This window comes from Tursiops truncatus, chromosome 6 (assembly GCF_011762595.2).
Source record: "Tursiops truncatus isolate mTurTru1 chromosome 6, mTurTru1.mat.Y, whole genome shotgun sequence".
NCBI lineage: Eukaryota > Metazoa > Chordata > Mammalia > Artiodactyla > Delphinidae > Tursiops > Tursiops truncatus.
This window is the reverse complement of record NC_047039.1, coordinates 41,032,198-41,049,530: the sequence shown is the minus strand read 5'-3', so window position 1 is coordinate 41,049,530 and position 17,333 is coordinate 41,032,198. Positions and strand designations below refer to the sequence as shown.

The following is a 17,333-nucleotide window of genomic DNA, read 5'->3' as shown; positions in this document are numbered from 1 at the left end:
TTCGAGACAACCTTAGAGAGGAAAATAAGAAAAAAATTAAATTGAAGGAAGTAGAAGGCAAAAAAGCAGAAGAAAACTTGAAAACAACCACTAAAATTAACATCTTCAGACAGGTAAAAATGTTTCGTCCACGAAACTATCAAGCGCAAGTCCAAGGCAAGGGTCAAGCAAGGCCCAACAGACTTAGCCATTAACGAAAAACAACAAGCTCCTTTTAGATGCAGGCAGCTTATTACTTACACAGTGAAAACATCGTAGTCAAAGGTGCCAAGTCCCCATGGCCTCTGGGTAGGGTGACACCAAAGTAAAAGGAACCAGATGCAACAGGATTAACGGGACACTGCTGCTGAGGTGCTAACGCCAGGCTGCAGCTAAGAAATTTTACAGCCTACAGCTGTGCCTTAAGTGGGGCAAGATAGAAAGTTTCAAGTCTCCAAGGAACCAGGGAGGCAGATGGGAAAATTGCCTCAAGACATCCTTCTGCAAAATAGGGAGCTTCCCTCAAGAAGAAAAGGCCGATGAGAAAATGTTCTTGTGACGGCTCCTCACAAGACTTGACTGTCTGACCACGTTCCTAGGAAGATAACAAGGCATTGCACCAAGACTTAGGCCAGGAGGTTCAAGCTCTGACTGCATGGCCTACGGGGATATGTACAAGGTCACCAGAACACCATGGAGTGGAGCCATGGCCCTACAGACACAACATACTGCTACTTTTAAAAGGGAATATTCAGAGAATTAAAAAATCTTTTGGATATTAAAAATATGATAGGAGAAAAAAATCATTGGAAGAACTGGAAGAGAATATTAAGAAAATATATAAGAAAGCAGAAGAAAAAGATGGAAAAGAGAAATAAATTTTAAAATTAGGCCTAGATATCCACATCTTAATAAAAGGAGTTCTAGAAATAGAGATTAGAAAAAATTAGAGGGAAGGAACTTATCCAAGAAGTAATATTAAAAATCTTCCCAGAACTCAATGATGTGAATTTCCCTTTTAAAAGAGTCCATCAATGATGAACTCAAGGATGAAAAAAAAGATCCATCCTTTAACACATCATCAAGAAATTTCAGAATATTAGGAGTAAAGATAAGATACTAACAGCTTCCAAAGAGAAACAAACAGGACACACATAAGTATCAAGAATCAAAATGACAAACGACTTCTCAATAGCTTCAGTGGAAGTTAAAAGGCACTGGTGTAATGCTGTAAAATTGAAAAGGACAATGATTTCCAGCATAATGTCAACACTCACATAATGTTTCAATTGAACATATGGATAGAATTGAGCCATGTTGGTTAACACCAATGAATCAAAACTATTTATTCTTTATGCAGTTTTTCACAGGAAGCTGCTGGAAGAGGTACACCGCCAAAATGAGGGAATAAACGAAAAGAGGAAGACAGGATTCAGGAAATGGGATATCCAGCATGAAAGAGGTGAAGAGCAACCAATCCAGATTAGCATAGGACAGAGAGCCCCAGGAGAAATGTCTTTAAAGAAAGAAAAAAACAAAGCTAGATTACATGATGTGTTTGAACCTACTAAGAAACTGAAACTCCTGGAAGGTAGTTAGGGTACAATTTAACTGCTACTACAGAGAACACTGAGCAAATGAAAGAATAAGGTCATTATAAATTAATTCCAAACGGCTTAAAACAAAAATTGGAACAAAAAAGGAAATCTAATTACAGATACCACACAACCCAGTTGTGAATAACATTTACACAGTCAAAAGAGTATAAATATTGAATGCTAATTGAACCAAAACTGTGATGTAACTGCACTAAATTGGGAGGATGAGAGAGGAAGCTACATTTTTAGGGAACAGGGAGAAGGAATAGAGCTTAATTTTCATATTCCAAAATAGATCAATAAATAAAATCTAAGACTGAAATATCAAGGAATAGCAAAAAATCATGTTACTCAGAAATACAAAGGTAAAATTTTAAGAAGGCTAAAAGATTTGAAAGTGGTTACCTCTCAGTAGCAAGAGCTGGTGTAAAAAGAATAGGGAAGGCAGTACTGTTTTTCATTATAATAAGCCTTGGAAAAAAATTTTTTGACTTAAAACTATCTACATATTTTGAAATAAATAAATAAAGCAATAAGTTAAAGATAGTAACCTAAGTTTATAGACCAAAGTGAATAATTCTAGACAATACTTACCAAGTGACCCTGACAATAAAGACTAATAGGTAGGACTTCCCTGGTGGCACAGTGGTTAAGAACCTGCCTGCCAATGCAGGGGACATGGGTTCAATCCCTGGTCCAGGAAGATCCCACATGCCACGGAGCAACGAAGCCCGTGTGCCACAACTATTGAGCCCATGCACCACAACTACTGAAGCCTGCACACCTAGAGCCCATGCTCCACAACAAGAGAAGCCACCGCAATGAGAAGCCCACGCACCACAATGAAGAGTAGCCCCCGCTTGCCACAACTAGAGAAAGCCCGCGGGCAGCAACGATAAATAAGTAAATAAATAAATAAATAGTGAAAAAAATAGGTAAAAGAAAAAAAACTGGATTATTGTTCATATCTAGCAACCCTATGGGACAAAGAAAGATTAGACTGTTTCATTTTGAATAGGGGGAAGAGGAGGGGAAGCCCTAAAAAATACTTGAACTCAAAAGAGTTCCCTAAGTTTTACAAATTTTATGGTATTTTCTACTGGAATCACAGGATGTTACAGCAGAAAGAAACCTTATATATTTGCTAATGATTCATCTCTCCTATTTTATAGTTACTTGTCCAAAGTTACACAGCTGGTTTGGGCAGAATCAGAACCCTCTGTTAACTCTCACACTCTTGTCATTTTATCACAATGCATTTTAAAATAATAATTAAGTATCAAGGAAATTGAGTTCCTACTGATATATTCATTAGCACTTTTCTTTTTATTTAAAAAGGGAGACTACTTGAAAATAAAAAGTGTAAAAATATCTATTAGTTTTAAGTTAAAGCATATTGGTCTTTTACTTTTAAATAATTAGACATTATACAATAAAGGAAAAGTATCTATAACCAAACTCTCTTTTCCTACTTTTTATGATGAAATGGAACCGAGAATTTTTAAAACTTTCAGGCTGCCATCTATATTTTGCTTAAATTGTGGGTTCACTCCTGCTTTATCTACCTGGAAAATGGCATTGAAAACACATATTTTATTGCAATTTGTATTACTATTCAAATGACTCAGAACACCTTTATTCAGATAGCTAATCATGCCCTAGGATCTAACGATTTGCTGAAAGTAGGTTTTGACAACAAGATTTACTAGGAAAAGATATACTGCCCTATAGTTTTAAGGAACTGATGGTGTTCAACCAAAGGACTTGAGAGTGTTAGGTGATTTTCATAATTATTATGCTACATACTGGTAACCTAGTGATAGGTTTTTAGGATATACCTTGAGTCTCTGAATTAATAGGAAGATCAAAAAGCGGGCCAAGGCCTATTGCAGAGGACCCATTATTACCAGTTGCCACCTATCATTCAAGTCTTGGGTCAAGTTCCTAGTCAAATATCAGAATTACCTGACTTTGGATGGAAAGTTAGGCTGCCCATTTTTTTTCCTCTTAATCACTAATTAAACATGGCCTAAAATTTTTCTTTACCTTGGCAAAAGGGAAGAATTAGGCATAAAACGAAGCAGGGCTCATCTGTTTATTCATCAGTCTATTCCATGCTAAAATCTATACCACAACATTCCTACACCATAACAGTTTAAGATTCTGAACAAGACTAAACACCTGTGAGGTAGTCAATAAATACCTGTGAGCTGATGATTTAAATGACAGCATCAGATCAATATATGATATTTTCCCATATCTAAAATAACCTTTCCCATATCTAAAATAACCTTTCCCATTTCTAAAATAACCTTATTCCTGTTCTCTAAAGCCATTCATTTGCAAAAACCTCATCTTTCAACATTACAAAAAAAAAAAGTGAGAAAGTTGATTTTCCAAGGTAAGAATCCAAGCAGCCTCTGATTTGTTCAGTTCATTCTACCTCAAACGCTCCCACTCTAGTCAAATGTCCTCTAAACAATTCTGCACAGTGAATACAGCAGACACACAATGCTTCATGAAGGTGGTGACTTTAATCAGCTACAAAGCACTCAGACCTTTTTCTACTCCTATGTTTGATCACACAAAAGTCATCTACTGCATCTTATAATTAATAAGCAGCAATAAAGTTTATTCTGCACTACTTTGTTATTATTTTAACTTTTAAGTGGAAATAGAAACTGATTTTTTCATTTCGAAGCAGTAACTATGAGAACTATTTAAATCATATCCATGTTTATCAGCCTAAGAGAAGCATTTCAAATGATATAGGCCTCTGTCCTTCATTAGAAAGATTCCACAAGAAAAAAAATGACAGGATTATTTAAAGGCATGTTCAGGAACAACAAAAATGAATTTATTAACTGCAACTCCAGTGTTTCATAAATACTATTTTCATAAGAAACCCTCTAAAATTTACATCTAATTAAGCCAGCTAGTAAGACACAATCCCTGTAAGTTTTGTGTATAAGGAAAATCCTCATACAACATTAACAGAACATGGCTTACAAATAAAATATACTGTTTTTGTTAGCAAATATAAAAACAACAGTTCCAGATTTATCTTTTAGAAAAAAAATTAATTTATTTTAAGAGTCTCCGCCTAAATTCATTTTGGTATCAAACAACTACAATTAGTGATGGGGCAAGCATCCATAATTGTGGCAGGATGTTATTTACAAAACCTATACAAAATTAGATTAATTATTACATCAACTTATCAAAGCTTCCTGAAATTAGTTTCATTTTTGGAAATGTATCAAAAGTCCTCAGATCCAGAATGATAGTCTTTATTATTTTTAATTCATTAATTTAAAATTATTTTAATTATAGCACATCAGATCTTCAAGCAAAAACATCGGATGAAAGGCTGTACGATAAAATAGTCTCCTTTTCCTAATAGCTTGGAATGTAAAATGTGTTCCCTTCTTTTTTTTTTTTTTTTTTTTTGCGGTACGCGGGCCTCTCACTGTTGTGGCCTCTCCCGTTGCGGAGCACAGGCCCCGGACACGCAGGCTCAGCGGCCATGGCTCACGGGCCCAGCCGCTCCGCGGCATGTGGGATCTTCCCGGACCGGGGCACGAACCCGTGTCCCTCGCATCGGCAGGCGGACTCTCAACCACTGCGCCACCGGGGAAGCCCTTCCCTTTTTATTGAAGGAAAAAAAATGAACTAAGCGTCCAGTAATATCAAATACCTGTTAGAATAACTTGTCTGCTGGAATTAAAGTTGGGCAATTACTTCTACATTGTTTAAAAATGCTTTAAATTAAGTCCTTTTTCTCTTTTATAAAGAAAGCTTTTCTCAGCCATTTTGGATCTCTAAGTCTTGTAACAAAAATGTCACTCAGTTTTTACTAGCAAGTCCACACCCATAGAAGGCATCTTCAATGCAGTACATATTTTAAAAGTGCATATAAGCATAACTAAATTTCTTAAATTGTTAACAAATCTAGGAGCAATAATTTAATATTCTATCGCAAAATACAGGTAGCCTAAAGGCAACATGCTTGGTCAATCTTTCATAAACTTTTTGGTTTGATGTCAAAACATTTCAAAATAAAGAAAAAAATACCATGACTCTTTGCTAATGGCTTTTCTGGTATTAATTTGCAGATATAGCTAAATACTCATCTAACAAAGTATCCCGGTTACCCAATGATATTTGCCATGAATTCAGAAAACAATAACATATATAATACAAAAGTAACAACAACAACAAAAACATGTATTTTAGGCCTAAAATGAGTTTATCTAATAAGAGTTACATGAGAAATATCATGTAAGACCCCAAATAAACTTTAGATACAAAATTATATGATGTGGCTTTGTTCAAACACATCTAATATTCAGATACAATTTAAATAAACTAGGCTGGCTTTTTTATATCACCAGCTTTCATTAGGGCTTTAATAGCTCTTGCCCTCATCTCAAGTTCTAGCAGCTCCAGCTGCTGTGCAGAAGGCTGAACATCTTCTGGTGGAGGAACAGTCAGGGTGGCGGCTTTCGGTTCCTTTGGGCTAGACTCTGCCAGTCCCAGAATCTCATTCACACTTTTCTCAATGTCTTTCTCCAGGTCATCTATCTGACCAGCTTCACTTTGGACTGTATTTTCTGAGACCTCAGGAGCAGCTGCTTCTTCATTGCATGGGCCTTCTATGTCGCTGTCATAAGCATCTGCATTTATACTGAGTACATCACTATCTTCCCCTTTGCCTGTAACAAACAAAAAAAGGCAAAGAACCATGTAACCTAAATGCCCTGATCAAAATTTCCTTTCTGTTTATGATGAAAGGGCTGCTGTGACCCACACCTCCCACCATGGAGTCCCAAATACATTCCATAAACCCCATCCCAACCCCTGTTCCCCTGACTCAACTTCCTTCCTCCCCTCTTCCCTTCCTCCCTCTCTCCCTCCCTCCCGCCCTTTCTTTCCTCCCTTCCTTCCTTCCTTCCTCCCTCCCTTCCTTCCTTCCTTCCTTCCTTCCTCCCTCCCTCCCTCCCTCCCTTCCTTTTTTTTCCACCCCCACATAGATTGTGGGACCTTAGTTCCCTGACCGGGGATTGAACACAGGCCCCAGCAGTGAAGGCGCCGAGTCCTAACCACTGGACCGCCAGGGTTCCCCCCTTCAACTTTGAAAACAGATCTAATTTAATGTAAATTTTAATGTATTTTTCATTCCACTTTAGAAGAATATGGAAGCACTGGGAAATGTATACCATCATATGGATGTCCCTGATCAATTTTCCTAATTAAAATATCGTTAACTCTTTAGACCACAGTGAAGCCTCTACATTACAAAATGCTGACACCCTTTGGATAGAGTATAGCTTATTACTGAAGAAGCAAAATTCTATTTGAGAAGGAGTTTAAAATACTTTGCCTTATAAACTACAAAAAAGGAAAAATATCACTGGCAAGCTGGACACCATGCGCATTGCAATTATTTCAAAGCTTTTCATATACTTTTTCAAACACTTTGTTCTAAATCAATAAATTAAAGGAGAATGCCTAAGGCCACTTTCTAAGGTAAAATAACTTTTCACCAAGAGGATTTTAATTAATAAAGTTAGCATGCCATAAATTTTTACAGTACGTTTGTTATAAAACTTCTATAACTGATGCTAAGAACTTGCATATAAACACAGATTGTAGCCCTCAACCACCTTGGCCTGGACCATTACTGAAGTCCATGAGTTATTTACAACTTTGAGTGCTCCCTTATACCTCCAATTTATTTATCTTTTAAATTCCTAATATGTTTTTTAAAAAGAAAGTAATGATCCCCCAATTGTTAGCTTTGTTAGTTTTCTTGTAGTAGGAAGAACTTATTGACAAAATATAGATTGACAGATGGAAAATTCTGATAATAGAATGTACAAACAATTCTACTCCATGGATTTTAAAATAAATGATTTAGTGACCTTGATTCTGCTACACACCCTCTCAATGTTTCAAAGGAGAAAATTCTTTATGAAAAAACTTTTTTTGATTATATTTTCTATGGGTTTGTTTCAAACATTTTTAGAGGGCAGAGGTGGGGTTTGCTTTATTTTTTTAATCAGAAACAGCTATACATGTTATTCACTGAAGAAATGGGGCTCTATAAATTTGGTGTTCTCAGTTTACATTAAAAATTATCCAAATCCAAGTGACTGAGTTCTCTGTAGCACAGTATTGGTAAAAGCATTCACAAGTTCCATCTGCCCATTATACCTGCACCATGGATGCCAAAGCTTTGTAGAATCTGTACCTGAAATGATTTAGCATAAGCACTTCACTTCACAAATGTGAAAATAAGGTAAGTGATTTGTACAATGTAATCTGACAAACTATGTAAAGATCTAGGATCATACTTCAAGTCTTTTCACTATTTCTTAATTTTCTTCATTCTACTGACTCACTTTTAAAGTATAGCTTGCAAATACATGAATACATTTTCAAAGATAATTTACTCTCATCCTAAGTATTAGAAATAGCAGGTTTTTTTGTTGTCAATTATGATCCTCAAATCAGAAGGGGTATAACTTGTACACTCTTTCTAAAAAAGTAACTTTAACCTAAAATGCCTCATTCTAAGCCCTCAAAATGTCAGTGTGGTAAAGTTCTGTCCTTCCACACCCCCATTCTACATATGTGAAAATGTGTGTGTGTGCGCATGTGTGCTCACAGGGAAGTGAGTACACATTTAAATTATAAGAGAATTCTACAAAAGAGCATCTTCAAGTTTTTACATGGGCTTAGGAGTCTGAGAGTAACAAATCAATCTCAGGGAAATTGTGTGTACTCCTCTAAAATAAATAAAAACAGTTTTACTGTATGCATGATGTTAAAGTAAGGCTATTGAAATCCACCAAGAAAAATAAAAAGACGGGTCTGAGGTAAAATAATACAAATGTAATTGAAAATATTAAGAATAAGAATTCAGACTGTTGACTGTTAAAGACATTACAATAAAAAATGGCTCAGGGAAGAGAGCAAGCATAAAATTAGACCCAAATTACTGATGTCATAAAGCAGCAAGATAACTAAAGTAACTTAGATGTGGTATATATACAATGGAATATTGCTCAGCCATAAAAAAGAATGAAGTAATGTCATTTGCACCAACATGGATGAACCTAGAGATTATCATACTAAGTGAAGTAAGTCAGAGAGAGAAAGACAAATATCATATAATACCACTCATATGTGGAATCTAATTTTTAAAAAAAGATACAAATGAACCGATTTACAAGACAGAAATAGACTTACAGATATCGAAAACAAATTTATGCTTATTTACAACTTTGAGTGCTCAAAGTTGTAAATAACAAACTTATGGTTACCAAAGGAAAAAGGTGGGGGGAGGAATAAATCAGGAGCTTGGGATGAACATATACATACTACTATATATAAGATAAATAACCAACAAGGACCTACTGTATAGCACAGGAAACTACTCAATATTCATATTGAGTATGAATATAGGTGATAACCTATATGAGAAAAGAATCTATAAAAGAATGAATATATGTATATGTTTATGTATAACTGAATCACTCTGCTGTACACCTGAAACTAACACAACATTGTAAATCAACTATACTCCAATAAAATTAAAATAAACAAATTAAATTTAAAAATAAAGTAACTTTAAAATATACACAAAGAAACAAGAGGGTATGATATATTCCTTACTAGCTTATATAAAAGAGCAGAATTAATGTAACATGGGTGGCCCTTAAAATACTACATACCATTTAGAGAACTTCAGAGAAAAAGCAGCATAACTAAAGAAATGAATCAAATAACTTAAGGGAAAGGACTAAAGGAGTTGAAGAATTTGGCTAAGGAACACAGAGTAGAGTTAAAATATTTTTCAGGGAAAAAGCAATACAAGGATTTATTGAGCATTCATCTCTTATGGTTGATCCCCTAGCCAACTACTCACAAATATACGTTCTATTCCATTTTCCTCTGATCTGGATACATTCATCATTTCTCTTTTCTTTTGTTTTCCTGCTATCTTCTGTGCTACCAACTTGATTCATACCCATCAAACTCTACCCAAGTACCAAAGCTTTTAAAATAACAAATCAATCCATCTAGATTCAGTATCTAGACAGCAAAATGAATCAATCACTATCTAAATTCATCACTAACACAGATGAATAAATGGAACAACTTATCAGAGAAAATATTTGTTTATACTATTTAATGAGGCATAGTTATAAACATGGGATAAAACCATAAAGGGAAAATATCTCACAACTAAACAGAACACCCAACACTCTTTAAATATTTTACTGACAAGGAGAAAATTTACAACTACAAAAGACTCAATCACTTTAAAATTAATATAGTTTCGGTATTTAAAAATGGGAGTGTACTACATAATAGAAAAGCTAAAATGCAATACCTGTATTTTTATTATCATCTATAACAAACCTCAATGCTTGAAAGCTACAGAGATTCCCCTAAGCTAGATAAAGGAAAACATTTTATGTTTTATGTTTGCTTTTTGTTAAAATAAAAGTTTTAATTATCCAAAGTAAACAAACATAGAAGAATTATTAAATATTTTGAGTAATAAAAATTAAAAAGGACTTTTACGTTATATTACATTTAAACCTTGATAGGGCCTATAATATTCCACTTGCAAATAATTCAACATATCAGAATACTTTTAAGGCATAAAATGAAAGCATATCTAATGTTATGAGTGACTACATGCTTGTGAAACTTCTTGATAGTGAGTTATTAAATTAAGCCAAGAGACAAACCCTAGTACATGGAATAATTAAGTACCTGTCTGAATTCCTGATAAAGATGGCAAATTGAGCACACATATCTAATTCCTTTCCCTATCAAGAATCCACTGAAGTGACAGGAGAGATACTTAAAAATAATAGCATAAGAACTGTAAATTAGGACTTCCCTTGTGCCACAGTGGTTAAGAATCCACCTGTCGGGCTTCCCTGGTGGCGCAGTGGTTGAGAGTCCGCCTGCTGATACAGGGGACACGGGTTCGTGCCCTGGTCCGGGAAGATCCCACATGCCGTGGAGCGGCTGGGCCCGTGAGCCACGGCTGCTAAGCCTGTGCGTCCAGAGCCTGTGCTCCGCAATGGGAGAGGCCACAACAGTGAGAGGCCCGCATACCGCAAAAAAAAAAAAAAAAGAATCCACCTGTCAATGCAGGGGACAAGGGTTTGAGCCCTGGTCCAGTGAGATCCCACATGCCGCGGAGCAACTAAGCCCGTGCACCACAATCACTGAGCCCGAGCTCTGGAGCTTGTGAGCCACAACTACTGAGCCCAAGTGCCACAACTACTGAAGACCATGTGCTTAGAGCCCGTGCTCTGCAACAAGAGAAGCCACCCAATGAGAAGCCCACACACCGCAACGAAGAGTAGCCCATGCTTGCCGCAAACTAGAGAAAGCCTGCACACAGCAACGAAGACCAAACGCAGCCATAAACAAACAAACAAATATATAAATAAATTTATAAAAAAGAAAAAAAAACTGTAAATTAACTGAGAATGAAAATAACAAACATCAGTCCTTCCTAAGTAAAATACAAAACGGAGAACCACAAAGGAAAAATATCAACAAACAAAGCTGAAAAAACGTAAGACTTCTGAGAAAGAAAATAGACTACAAATAAAATTATAAGACGGGGCAAACCTATAAGAAAATATTAGCAAAATACATTTTTTAACAGGACAAATGTAAGGATATATACAACGTCTGGGTATTGTTAGAAATAACTAAAAACATGGGCAAAGGATAGAAACGGGTTAAGCATTTCACAAAATATGAAATACAAAGGATCAATAAACATATAAAAAATGATCAACATAATTTTTCATCAGGGAAATACAAATTAAAACATTAAGATATTACTTTTTACTCATTAGTAAAAAATAAGAATTTCAGCCATCTGGAGAAAAAAATAATAAATTGGCAGGATGCAAAAATGATCAAGACACATTGTTAAGTCAAAAAAGTAAGCTAAAGAGTAATACTCATACTATGTTAAAAATAACATAAGTAAGTTATTAATAGTGGTTTACTTCTGGGGAGGGGAGTAAAAGTAGAAGGGGAAGAGAAGAAATTGAGTTTTCCAATTTTGCTCTATGAACATATGTATTTCTTCAACCATTTCTAAGAATATAACCTTGTAGAAAGTTTAAAAAAGAAATTATAATATTAGATAAGAAAGGGTATCATCTAAAAAGAAATTTTGCTGGATTTTTACAAAATGTAAGTAGGCAGGATAAAATTGACAGAAAAATAAAAGAAAAGCAAAATCACTGCCAAAGACACCACAGATAAGTGTAATTCTTTCTTAGAGTCTTGGAAGCAGGGAAGAGTTGGCCTTGGAACATACAGCAAGATAATTAAACTCATTCAGAATAGTTGAGTCAACTGAACCCTTCCTTCCTTCCCTCCCCTTCCCTGACACATGCCCAAGCACTCTATTGAGAGGCCTACCCCATTCACTTACACTAAAGAGATCTGGTAGAGAAATATAACTAAACATCTATTGAAGAAATCCAAACCAGCTACCAGAAAAACTACAATAAATGAAGAACCAAGATGAACAAAGGAGGACATAAAGAAAATTTAGGGATCAGAAGATATTCTACTGGAGGAGAATGAGGGGTTGGGGTGTCTACTTAGTATCCTTATGGAGTTTGAAGTAGACAATGTAGCCATAAAACAAGCACAGGGTGCAATGAAAAAGGACCAGAGAACAAGAAATATTATAATTTACAATTACAGTTATCAAGAGCAAACATTCAATGGCTGTTGAAAGACAATGTTTAAAAAAAAAAAACCTTTCAAAATGTAGAAAATAAAAATATATTTAAAATATGCAATAAAAGTTAAGAGATGAGGATGAATGACTCACAAGTTCAACAACCTAATATAATTAATTCAACAAATATTGTTGAGCACCTACTATGTACAAGACATTGTTTTAAACACTGCGGAAACAGCAGTGAATTTTAAAAATTCCTTGCCTTACCATTAAGTCATAGGAGAGACACTATAAATAAATCAACATCAGGTGCTATGAAAAAAATAAATCAGGATAGAAGATAGTAGCAGAATGTTTTCATACAGAGTGATCACTGTGATTTGAAACAGTAACAGTTGAGCAGAGACTTAAAGCAACAGAACAAGTCAGAAAGCAAGAAGAGAGGGAGTGAAGAGGGAAAATACTATGTATAAAATAGTTAACTAATGAAAACCTACTGTATAGCACTGGGAACTCTACTCAGTGCTCTGTGGTGACCTAAATGGGAAGGAAATCCAAAAAAGAGGGGATATATGTATACATATAGCTGATTCACTTCACTGTACAGCAGAAACTAACACAACATTGTAAAGCAACTATACCCCCCAAAAATACAAATAAAGAAATAAGAGAAGAAAACTGATATGAAACAAAGAAGGCTTTCATACTGAAAGGGTCTGCCAAGAGCATCACACCTAAGACACATCCTGTGAAATATCAGAACTCAACGATAAAAAAAAAATAGTTCTTAAAATTTTCGAGGAGGGAGAAAACAGATGTCCAAGAAAAGATAGCCTCAAGAAATCAAGAACATTCTTATCAGCCACTGTGGACAATACATTCCAATGGCTACAGACATGCTCACAAAAAAGAGGAGTAATGACATACTCTGTGTCTCGAGGACACAACGCTGCTTCTAAATATTCTTGTTAAAAGATGGAACATGAATCTGATCAAGCCTCTATATCTAATTATCAATTTACAGAAAAATAATGTTAAATAAAACACTGAGATGCAATCAGTAAATTTAAACTGAGAAACTCCGACAACCCAGCTTCTTCAAGAAATAAACTGCAAAGAGAGGGAGAAAGGGAGAGAAAGGGGAGTAGATTAAAAAGAGACTCAGTACCATCCAATTGCAATGTAGGGACCTTATTTGGATCCCGATCCTTACAAATATAGTTTTAAAAATACTATAAGACAATCAGAGAAGTTTGAACACTGAATATCTCAGGATTAAAATTACATTATCATTGTTCTGTAACCCCTAATGAAATAATGGAACTAGACAATACTAAATAGCTATTAAAACCATTAGGCTGGCAACACCTGACCCAATAGATCAATCTTAATATCACAATACCCACCAATGAACAACTAGGTTTAAATTTGAACACTTTCTGAATATTATCTGATGGTTTAAGAAATGCTACTTTTTAAGGTATTATGATTATGTTTAAAAACCCACCTCTTATCTTTGAGATATATTGACAATAAAATATATACAAATGAACTGAAAAGATGTAGGATTTGCTTTAAAATAACATAACGGGTAGGAAGCAGGTAGGAATATACATGAAAAAAGATTAGACATAGGTGGATAATTGTTGAAGATGTAGCTGAGTACATGGGAATTAATATTTCTATTTTCTTTCCTATTTTTGCTTGAAAATTTCCCAAATAAAAAGGTTTTATAAAGTTGATTTTTATTTAGAAACATGTAACAACAGGTTTTAATACACACACACACACACACATACACACACACACACACACACACACAATGGAAAAGAAAATGAGAAAATTGAAATCCAATTTTCCTATCAAGCAAACATAGAGTTGGTTATTAGAAGGGTTAAACTACTTTACTTTTTCTATTTTAATTAGTTTTTCTCATCTGATTTTAAGTTATTCACGTTCAGTGGTTATGCCATTTAGAACAACACATTTCACCATCCTTCCCTCTAGAATCTTAACTCTCCAAGGCCTCCGGCGTTATCAATCTGCTGGAATCTCATTAGTAACAAAGCGTATGATATATTGGACAGCAATGCTATGCCTCCATGGATTTCTTTTCTTAGACTACAGATAATTTTGGTTTAAAAATTTTTTAAGTTATGAAGAACACATTTTTAATGTATTCTAACTGTAGAAAGTCAGCTTGATAACTTTTAACATTTTTAGTGAGTTCCAGCCTTTTCAAGAAGCCAAAACTTTATTTTCTGAAAAAGAAACAAAACTGTTCTTTTAATATATAAGAGTATTTTTTTCTGGATAAGCCTTCAATCTTCCTCTCAGCAAAACTAACAGATCTTGGCTATTTTTTTTCATGCAGTGTTTTAAACTATTGATTTAACTTTAAGTGCATGATGTTAACCATCATATTCAAAACTTAATCATGACATTAACCAAATATTACTCATAAAAAAGAAAATGCAAACTATTTAATACAGAAAAACTGTCTAGTATTCTACCAAACCCCTTGAACTATCCATTAAACTTCTGGATAAGTGATTGTCTGCTAGCCTGTAAACCTAACTTTTAAGAAACACGAATCCGGAGATTAGTCCAAGAATCAATAAATATTCACTCAGTATCTATCTACATATGTGCCGTAAAGGCCACAGAAGTAGGCCTTACAAAATGCCACAGGTAGTGTAGACTAAATATGTGTGGCAGGATTTAAGACACAGGTTTTGCCTTCATGGTGCTTGAGGATGCTTAAAATATGAACATCACACTTTAAAATGCTAAATTGTACAATATAAAGTATAATAGAATATCACAGTATATAAAGCAATAGTGAAAAGTCAAGGAGATCTTTACAGACATGTATTATTAAGTAGGTTTTAGAATCTAACAGGTGATATTGACAGGGGAGGAAACTCCAAGTGTGAGGGACAGAATGGACAAAGGCAAAGTATTAGATCTAAACTCAGTACAATATGTGAGCCTAACAGAATAAAACGCAGACGTGAGAATACAGAAGAGGGTAGTACCCAAAATTACTGCCTCTGAAGACATCACCATTCCAGGATAAAAAACACAACAGGCTTTTACAATGGATCAGGTAAGTAAATATTTTGGGGTCACACTGGGGTACAATAACAGGCTAACACATGAGAGATTTCTGACTACCCTTCCTCTAGTAATCTGGAAGTAAACAGGAGGAACATATTTTTAAATGTCATTCATCATTTCTCCTATCATTTGATTAAACAGGCTTCTAATATGAAAACATACAAAACATAAAACATGGGGTTAAAAATGAAGACAGAGTAGCGTATTTACAAGCACTGCTGTTTAAAATCAGGCAACTGTTCTCCCCAAAGATTTGTTGGAACTTATGAATTTAAAAGGGCATCACACTCAAATATTCTCTGCTAGTAACATCTCAGTGCTCCACAATCTGCCCATCCAAGGAAGGCGTTCTTAAACTCATCATCTACCTTACAATAGGCCACGTTTCCTGCGACACTGCTTTAGTTTGTTTAAATATAAGCTTACAAAGAGATACTAAAGACTGTATTCTAATTTTAGATAATGTAAAAGTATCTTTTATATACTCATGCAGAAAGCAGCCAGTCATTATCAGTATGCCAGAAAAGTGGTAGTGCATTTCATAAAACATAGAAATCCTACCCTAAAACTAAAAACACTTTCATTAAAGAAGTAGGAAAAATAATGAAAACTGTCAGTTTCACCCTCATTCTTTCCATAAAAGAAAATACGTGGAAGTAGTGAGAGTCTTTGGAAAAAATAACTATGTCGCCTTAGAGTATATGGTATGAAGGTGGAAAATGCAGTATAAAGTGTCCTGTATGTTTTCAGAATGGTTGGAAAAAAGATAATCTCATGAGGAAGGACAGTTCAAGAGTGTAGAAAGATGCTCAAAAATAAAACTCGGGCTTCCCTGGTGGCGCAGTGGTTGAGAGTCTGCCTGCCGATGCAGGGGACACGGGTTCGTGCCCCGGTCCGGGAAGATCCCACATGCCGCGGAGTGGCTGGGCCCGTGAGCCATGGCCGCCGAGCTCGTGCGTTCGGAGCTTGTGCTCCACAACGGGAGAGGCCACAACAGTTAGAGGCCCGCGTACCGCAAAAAATAAAAAAATAAAACTCTAACCAAACATTAATTATCCAAATGAGGAAATATCCAAAGAAATATAAGCTACAGAAGAATCTCTATGATGACCACATATTTTATAAAGGGCACATGATCAATGCTTAATATAAAAGACTGGTATTAATCTATACAAGCAATATAAACAAAGCTAAAGGCTAAGGGAAACAAACCAAAACATGGCTCAGTTTTGTTAAGACGAGAAAGAAAAACAAGCTTATAAGCAACTCACTCTTTGGGGTAGGTGGTAGAATATTAATAGGTAAATATAACTAATATTCTATTTCATTTCTATCTTCTTTTTAAGAACCTTGACCATACTGGACAGGACAGAAGAGAAAGAAGGAATACTTTTAGTCATCTATCCATCCACTTACTCATTCAAAAGAATATGAGTACCCACTATAGACAAGCAGTGAAGACTTAAAGAATCCTAAGACACAATCCTTTACCTTAAGTACCTAAATTTAGGTACTCACAAATGCTTATTGAATTGAAAACAATTATTAATTATTGGGCAGTGTTATAACAGGAGTAAATAAACAGGCAACTATGGACTTTAGTTAGTAATAATGTATTAATAGTGCCTCATCAATTTTAACAAATTTACCACACTAATGCACGATGATAATATGGGAAACTGGGAGAAGCGGTGGTAAGTGGGTATACAGGAGCTCTGTACTTTCCACTCAATTTTTTGTAAACCTAATTTAAAGCTGTTCAAAAAAATTTTAAGTATTAGTTTTTAAAAATAAAAATAAAGCTTGTTAACTACAAGCTCAATATGTATCAACTAGATGATGTGGCAACCAAAACGGCTGATTAAATCATAGGCTAGGTGTGAGGTGTA

At 35.0% G+C, this 17,333-nt stretch overlaps 1 protein-coding gene across 2 annotated transcripts in view; it reads right to left on the bottom strand.

Annotated features, from left to right (window-relative positions):
- Nucleotides 1–1,310: 1,310 nt before the first annotated feature.
- Nucleotides 1,311–17,333, bottom strand: part of CAAP1 (caspase activity and apoptosis inhibitor 1) — a 55,944-nt gene continuing 39,921 nt past the window's right edge. For both annotated transcript variants that reach the window (XM_019934911.3, XM_019934912.3), the window contains exon 6: nucleotides 1,311–6,292. In XM_019934911.3, coding sequence (XP_019790470.1) covers nucleotides 5,946–6,292 — 347 coding nt within the window. In that variant the 3' untranslated portion in view covers nucleotides 1,311–5,945. The remainder of the gene's footprint in view (nucleotides 6,293–17,333) is intronic.